This window comes from Halyomorpha halys, unplaced genomic scaffold (genome assembly GCF_000696795.3).
Source record: "Halyomorpha halys isolate HHAL.00 unplaced genomic scaffold, Hhal_1.1 Scaffold618.1, whole genome shotgun sequence".
Classification (NCBI taxonomy): domain Eukaryota; kingdom Metazoa; phylum Arthropoda; class Insecta; order Hemiptera; family Pentatomidae; genus Halyomorpha; species Halyomorpha halys.
In genome coordinates, this window is record NW_027106817.1 from 75515 (window position 1) to 84427 (window position 8913).

The 8913-nt window shown below is 26.6% G+C and overlaps 1 protein-coding gene across 1 annotated transcript in view; it reads right to left on the reverse strand.

Annotated features, from left to right (window-relative positions):
• Msp300 (Muscle-specific protein 300 kDa) overlaps positions 1-8913 on the reverse strand; it is a gene marked incomplete in the record, with an annotated part of 315787 nt that overhangs the window by 75426 nt on the left and 231448 nt on the right. Inside the window, 3 exon segments of the mRNA XM_067045109.1 lie at positions 3272-3364; positions 5812-5895; positions 7062-7157. Of these exon segments, the coding sequence (XP_066901210.1) occupies positions 3272-3364; positions 5812-5895; positions 7062-7157 (273 nt within the window).

Genomic DNA, 8913 nt, shown 5'->3' on the forward strand with positions numbered 1-8913 from the left:
ATAATGTTGCATGTTATATTCAATCTATACTCTTTAAATTGAAATTTATTTTTGTGATTTATATCATATTTATATTAATGCAAATAACTTGTATGTATTTGTATTTATATTAATGCAAATAATTTGTACTTTATTTATATATCTAATAGAATTTAACCTGAATAAATAAATTTGAGTTTACTAACTCAATTGTAAAAACTCGAATACTTTGACTTTAAAAGGAATTCGAGCATTTCCTGTCTGATTTAAAGATTTTTGACATCTTAAAAATAAAAGAGCCAGTTGTAATTTTGAAAATTTATAATGTTAAAAACAGGAAATAAAAATAAGAATAACCAATAAATATTCACATAAACATTAAATGTATAGTAAGTGATACTGAAATGGTGTTTCTATTATGTTATGTACAGGAACAGCTTAAATATTTATATTATAAGTAAAAGTATTTGAAGTTTTTTTTTTTTTGTGCCTTTTACAATATTCATTATTAATATTGCCATAAATATACCAATCAAAGTTAATTTTGATTTGTGAAACCTAAATCATTCAAATAAATCTAACCCAAGTATCTGTGGTGTTTTATAAAAAGTTGCTTAAATTAATTCACCATTGCAGCGGTATCTTGCATGCAAAATAGTAACAATAAAAAAATAAGAAGCCACAATAAATAATTATTTAAAATAAATAAAGAATGTGTAACATGCAACATTCCAGATGTGTTCACTTTAAAAAAATGTTTTTTTTGTTTTTTTTAGTGATGAATTTTAACTCACCATTTTCTGACGCTTATAGAAAAAAAGAACACTGCTATGAGTTCAATAAAAAGTAATGATAAATTGTAAGAAAAAAAAAAAGAACATAAAGAGATAACTGTATTGCATTTTCTAAAAACTCAATTATATTAATTGAGCAAACATGTCATTTTTGTAATATGTATGACCCATCATTATTTATTATTACATAATAAACAATTCTATATCGCAAAATTGAAAAATTTGATGATGATAAAACAACTGTCAGAATTATAATATAATTGACTTGAAATTGAATGGAATATTACTCATCATGACTAATATCTAAAAAACATGGTTAGTATCTTTTTATTTCGTCTTTTAAAACATCAGTAAAAATATAAAACTAAATGCCAGATTAAATTTTTTTCATCAAAAATTAATCAAGTTTGTTTGTTGGATTGATTAGATTTTATAATAAGAAAATAAAACAAGAATCTTTAAGTAGCATAGGAAAATATTTGAAAAAAAAAAATTGAAAACACTGTACAAACATGCAGGTACAAGACATTGGTTACACTTAAAATTCACAATATTTATTCCACTCACCACAAACTTTTGTGGTTCCTTTTGTCGTAGCTTAAGGAAGAACATGGTTATTAAATGAAATGATTTAATGAAAAAATAATAGTGATCATGCTTAAATTTCACTAAATTCTATTCAAGGTGAACAAATATAACTATAAATATAAGCCACCTAAAATAATTCTAAAACAATATAAATTGAGTAACCACTTCAAATATCAATAAAAATAATAAATTATTCATTAGTTAATAAAAATATCTAAAATGCTTGCTTCTAATTCCTTCTGTGCAATTAAGTGTGGAATGTTATATATAATAGTAATTTAGATTTAAAAAATAAATGTGCCATTGAAATAATTTAAAAAATTAATTTATTGTATTAACTAAAAAAAAACAAGCAGAAAATACTGAAGTTGTTCTGGACAGAACAAGCTCGTTAAATACACCATGAAGTAGTTTACAATGATTTTTTCCTAATATTTTAAAAAGTAAGTTTTGAAGGCATCTGCCAAAATAAATTCACAAAATGTTATTTTCTCATTATTTAGCAAAAAATATATGGTTTTGGAAAAACTGTGTCGTGGAAATTATAGAACATAAGATACTATTAGGGGTCAAATCAAAGGTTGTGAAGTGTACTATAAAGTAGTTCATAATTTTATAAAATCATTTTCTGCAGAGAAATATGTTTTATTTAAAATGAGAAGAGGAAATTTAAGTTAAAAAATTAATTAAATCCAGCAGCATTAAATAAGTGGCTAAAATTAGAACATAGCGTGAAACCCACCCTTCCCACTCTCTGTGGTAGCCTTATTTATCTTACCTCTAAATCATTCGCTTATAGCGAGTATATTGGTCGATGTACGATATGTCATAATCTCACAAGAGGAGCTTATCACACCAAAAATCAAAGAAGGGGATATTTCAGCAAGTTGTAATTTGAACTTTAGGAGCATTGAAACTAAAAATATACAGTAGCCATTTTCAAAAATTTGCCATATCAGGCCAACCAATCCCATAGGAATAGTTAAGCTTTTAACATCATGTTTTCCAAACATTTTTACATAAGTATCTATTGACAGAAATTAATTTATATTCAATTCTAAAGCAAAATTTTAAGCTATTTTTATCAGCCTACATTGTCTATATCATGTACTGACAAAAGATTATGCGACAAGATATGATAAAAATATAGCCTTAATAAAAATGCTATAAAATGATAAAAATGAATAAAAAGGGTATAATTCTGTAAGTTGTAAATTATCAAGTTTTCATGAAATATAGCTTTCACCATTTTTGTGTGAGAGTTATTGTTATAAAATGCGATTTCACGAAGAAATATGACCCTCAAACTTCAGATTCACACTATTCTGCAAAATTTTTGGACAACAGAAAATCAGCAAGAATCTATAATAAGAAGCAGCAAAGGCTCATATAAAATGTAAAAGCTTGGATAAGAAAAGAGACCGAGAGAACAATAATGGTGATATTATATAAGACAAATAGATTAATATAAAACTTATCATCCTACACAATTTTAAAACCTATAAAACTATTAAAAAAAATTTTATTATGACATCACTTAAATTTGAGACTTGAAGAATATAATATTTTTCCTTAACAAAGGGTACAAATTCATAAAATTATATGAAATGGAACCTGTCCATAATTGTACTGAGTTGAATGAAATGAGCTCCTATATTATAGTAATTTAAATAAATTGTTACTTTAAATAGTTAATTAAGTTCTCTAATCAGTCCAAAAAATAACTTTTATAGATATATTTAAGTTATAAGTAAATAATTAAATCAGGAAAACAGTATTATTTGTATTATAAAGAAAAATGTCTGAAATGAAAATTAACAATTTGATAATCCATTCAAATAAATATTTAAAAAAACAACAAACAAAAATTTTCTTAAAATTAATGAGAAGAAAAATTGATTAAACTTTACCTGGAAGTACAAAATAATAGTCCATATAAGTCCTAGAACAACAGGCGGTCTACCATCTACTAAATCTGAAGAATTGATATTGACAAGTTTTATCTGAAATAAAGAATTTATTTTCAAATGGATATTCTTTGTTCAAAATATATTAATTATTAGTAATATAACATAATAATCTATAAGATAGTTAAGATATAAGTATCGAATTATACTTGTTTAAAATAGAATTTCCTTCAACAGACTGTAAAAAGTGATACAATAATATGAATAGGAACTAATTTATCTAATATCTATTCAAAGCATGAAAATCATAGTAAAATACCAATAAAAGTTAAATAAATTTTTGATTTACATAAAAATATTAACGATAGATAAAGATAATTAATTCATGATATGAGCCAGTGAGAATGTATGTAGAAAGAGGCGTAAGTAACTTTTCATTTATAGCAAGAAATATAATTGTTTTAAAATGCGCTTATATGATACATGTGTATTGTACGTATATTATGTAAGTATATAATACGTGTTTAAATAATATGTGTATAATATATTAATATCATTTAAGTATATTAGCAAAAAATTCAATTTCTCATAATAAAAGGCTTACCTTACTTTCATTCGCACTGGCTTATATCAGGCTAGTTCCAATGACCAGTTTTGACTGTTAAAAACAGTCAGAAGCAAGTGCTGTATGGTTTTTACATTCCAAAACCTATATAGGGCATGCTTCTAACAGTGAAAAGTGGTAGTTGGAACAGACCTGTGATATTTGTAGGTATATCAACAATAGGTTATTATTTTACAATTATTGGCAGCCCTGTCAAATCAGTTGTAAAAGTTATTAAACTAATGAAATTTGGAAAAATTAAATAAAAGTTATTACTTTATAGTATAGACAGAAAAATGACTAATAAAACTTTTAAATTATTGCAATAAATGTTAACATTATAGTACAATTAAAAAAGAGTACACATTTTTAACAACTCAGATGAAGTATAACCTTCTCAAAAAGTTACAACTGTAAGTTGTACTTTGAATACTTAAGTATAAAATAAATTAAAATTACAAAATTAAAATAAAATGAACAGTTTTAAAAATATGCATAAATTTTTGTATCCATCAGTAAATAAGTCTAAGGCTGATGATTTATATAAATAAAACAAATACATGTTTGAAATAATGATCTAAATCATGAACCAGAAGTAAAAAAGTTTTTCAGTTTTAGTTTTATCTTAATATACTCACCTTAGTGAACTTTTGATAGACAAATACTTGTAAACTGGGGACCAAATAGCAGATTAGAAGTAAATAGGCAAATTTTCCTTCCCATTTTATCCAGACTTAGGACTGGCAGATTTATTTTGAAATCTGGTATGGTTAAAAATTTGCATCTATAACTAAATTTTTCAACCCACCTAACTATTTATGCAACTAATTTTATTATTCTTTTTCCACTAGAACAGACAGCAATTATAGTTTCTTAGAACCAACCTAATGAAATAGTAAGTTAAGTTTTAAAAGCCAAATTATCTAATTTATCTAATTCAATGTACTATCGGTTAAATAAAAATAAAATTTCCTTTTTATATTTCTATCTGTAAAAGTTGCTTAGATAGGCTTATTCTAGATTTTGTGTAATTAAAAATTTGATTAATTTTTAGGTAATTCTAAAGATATTTAAAAATTAAAAAAAGTTATTTGGAACACAGAAAATGAAATTATCTTTAAGGAGATTTATTCTGAAAATAGTCAGTGTACTGTTTTCATTTCCGACTTATGTAACAAAGTTTCCGTCAAACTTATGTATAAATTATAATAAAAATTGATAGAAATAGTTATATATTTAACTTTAGAAATTCTTTTTAATAAGCTTTAGATTTTCTGTTTTTGCACTTTGGTCACTGGCCATGTCAATGATAATTTTGTATACATCACAAAATAATTATTAAATATGTTTTTATTTTCTTAGAGATTTGATTAATTTTTTATATTCGATTAAAGTAACCTAAACATATATAATTTTTTGTATATTTCTTGTTTTTTTAAATAGTGGCAATAGAGAAGAAAATAAAGAAGAAGAATATGAATCTTATAAATGAGATTTGTGATGGTAATTTCAGTGTTAGACCGTTGGCATTCGATATCCCACTTCAACGAGGAACTTGTATTATGCAGGGATCAAAACCTGGATTTGGTCCTCCAGCTTACAATTTATTTGTATCATTATATAAACTCTCAAAGAAATAATCTCAATAATACAATTTATTAGTAACTTTGTAATGGTTTAAATAAAAATGAACAATAATGATGGCATACTGTGAAAATACCATCATTATTTTTCATCAACTTCATTCTTCCTAATTATTGAATATTTTGATATTTGTTAATAAATGTATACATATTATAATTCTAATTGGCTCAAAATTGGTATAAAAAATTTGTGTCTTGACTACAATTATTTTTTTTTAGGGACATCATAATTGTATAAGAATGAAATTTAAATTTCAATTCAATTGTTATATTAATTAATAAACAAATATACTTACCCTTTTACTTTGTAAAAATGTTAATGCAGTATTTGCATTACTTAAAAAATGTGGCCTTCTTAAGTTTCGTCCTTTTTCGGTCGGCTAAAAAAACAAATCACAATTAATAATATTTAATTATATGAACAATGTTTGAAATACTTATAGATTTATGAATATGAAAATAAAATATAAAGTAAATGATATTCATAAAATTAGAGAAACTGCTAAATGAATTAAAAAATATTTAAAATGGTTAGTTCAATCATCAATTTTTATTTGACTTAATTTTTGCAATCCTCATTTTTACTATTTTCAATGTTAATAAAAACCACTTAATGAAAAAACTGCCACAATTAACATCTCTGGATTTCTGTTTAGACTTGGTTTTGTATCTTTAGTATAAATCTCATAAAAACATTTTATTCATGTTTTAAGAATACAAGAATGTGCAATTTATTCAATTTTATGTATAAATAAAAATAGTAATAAAATTATAGGAGTTGATTTTGTAAAATTAATTCTGAGTAATTCTCTCAATATTCATTCTAATGTAAATCAAATAAATGTAACATTCTAGTAGCATAGCAGAATTATCATTATTTAATTAAATTATGTTTATTATTATTATTATTATTATTGTGACACTATTGACCTACAAGAACCTGGACCTCCTCCACCAGCCAATCAATCTCCATGATCTCCTGCTTTCTCCCTCCTTCTCTGAACATTCAACCTCCATAGATCCTCCTCCACATCATCCAGCTATCTGATCTGGGGACATCCTCTTTTTCGTTTTCTATCCAATTTTCCATAGAGCATCTTCTTGGGCATCCTTATGATGCTTTTGAAGATGACTAAGTTTATTCTTTTAGAGAGAGCTCTAAACTTCAATACTGTATTACCTTAGAAATAAAATATTTTTCCTGCTGCTATCCTGAACACTAATTTGCTCTCTACTTTGTTGTCATCAGTAACCAAATACCCAGGTACTTAAACTGGTTTACATAACTAAAACTATGATCTCTGAAAGTTACTTTACTATTTACTTCCTTAACCCTTCTTAAGCTTTTCATGTACACAGTCTTGTTTTTATTAACCTTGAGGTCTAGTTTAGCTGCTGCTTCTTTGAATTCCTTGAATGATCCTTGCAATGCTGTTCAGGTTCTAGCAGCAATGACCACTGTTTAGTAATTATTATATTTAGTAAACTTAAATTCAACTAAGTATTAGTTAAAATAATAGGTAATTATAAAGTAGTTACAACATACCAATTTTTCTCCTGAGAGTACTTCTAGAAGCGCTAGAAGTTTCGTTCCGTCTTTTAAGTCTTCAATTAAATCGTCAACACGGAGAGGAGGGATTCTCTGTGAAATACAAATAAATTAATATTGAAATATCACAAATTAAAAAAAATCATACAATTATTTTAGTTCATAACCTGTTATCATAATAATGTGAAGGCCGAAGAAACTAGATCATTACGACTCAATTACGATGACGGATTTTTTCACGTAAATCAGTAGTGGAACTATTTTGTTCTTTATGGAGGTAGAATCAAAGAGGAGAAAAAAGTCAGTTATTTCACCCCATTTTTTGATTCACTTTAACAAAAACTACGTATAATTAAAAGTCAAAACCGATGAGTATACGTAGGGGGAACAAAATGGGGTCCTGTTTCAGAACGCCATACAAAATTAATTTTTATTTCGGAGCTCCATGTCTTTAAAACTAACTACAACACTAGAAGTCTAATAGGAAATCATTTAAAGTAGAGTAAGTTTTCTAAAATATGATTCCTAATAGAACTATTTAGGTTCAATAGATCCCGGGATACAGTTTTTTAAAAAGCAACACTTATAGAACGTATATAGTTCTATTAGGACTCATATTTTCTCTTCTTTAAATTGAGTAATATTAGACTTCCAAGAGTTGCTGATGATAGTTTTAACGATATGGAGCTCCGAATGAAAAAATATTTTTTATTCTGAAAACTTAATTTAAATATAAAATAAACAATTCTAAATTACACAATATTAAACTTAATATAATTTTCTTTGTATACCATTACAGTTTTTTTAAAAATCATTTGAAGGGGGGAGGGACTTTAAAACTGATAAATTACGCCAAGTTTGTTTCTTGCAAAATCATGAATTGGAAGAATTCTTCAAATGGTTTTAGCCAAGATAACTCGGACTTCCCCCGTTTGATGGAAAAAGAGAATTATCTCTTCTTCAGAGAGTTCATTTATGGGTGGAAGGAGGTGGTGGGCCCACTCATTTCACAATGGGAAGGGCTTGACCGCCAGATATCGGCGAGCCACCGAAAGGAGAGGAAGTTGACCCAGACTGCGACCAGGAAGGCTGGACCAGGCTGGCAAACTGCAGGAGGCACCCGAACGGGACCCGAGTGGACAAGGTGCAACAGCCCCATCAGTAAGGTGCTCAACGCGCTGGGCTGCACCACAGTTAAAATTGTTCCCAATAATATTAAAAGGACCCACCCCCAATCCCCGAACATTATTATTGTAATAATAATTTTGTGAAATATAAAAAAATAAAATTGTTGATTTTTGGGAGCAGTGGCATGTTCTAACCCCAGCGCACTTCACCACTGCTGCAGCACTCCGTATCCCAGAAATGACAAGGGAAGGGGATTAAAAACAAAACAAGATAAATATTAATAATTTTATATTAAGTACACAACCGTATTTCGGTGTAGTTCCGAGATTTTATTGTTTCCATGTTTATGAAAATGTATTTGAAAAATTATCAGAAAATAATTATTTATCATTAAATTGAGAAATAAATAGAATAAAAATCAAATTTAGATATTGAAATTCAATTAACTTAAAATGGAAAGAGTGACTAACTAAATTGTACTTACAAATTTTTGAAAATTAATCATAAAAGGAGAAGAGTATGAGAATATATTTTCAAAATATAATAGTGTGTTTATTGACTTAAACTAAAGGTCATAACAAGAAACAACAAAAAAATATTTTGTCGGTCAATGCCAAAGCCAAACTGATGTATCGGCACATTTTTCCGGCTCGGGCTATGTTGCTTTGTAAAGTGGTTTTATATTATATTATAAATAACAAAAATACTTAAGTACCTGTGC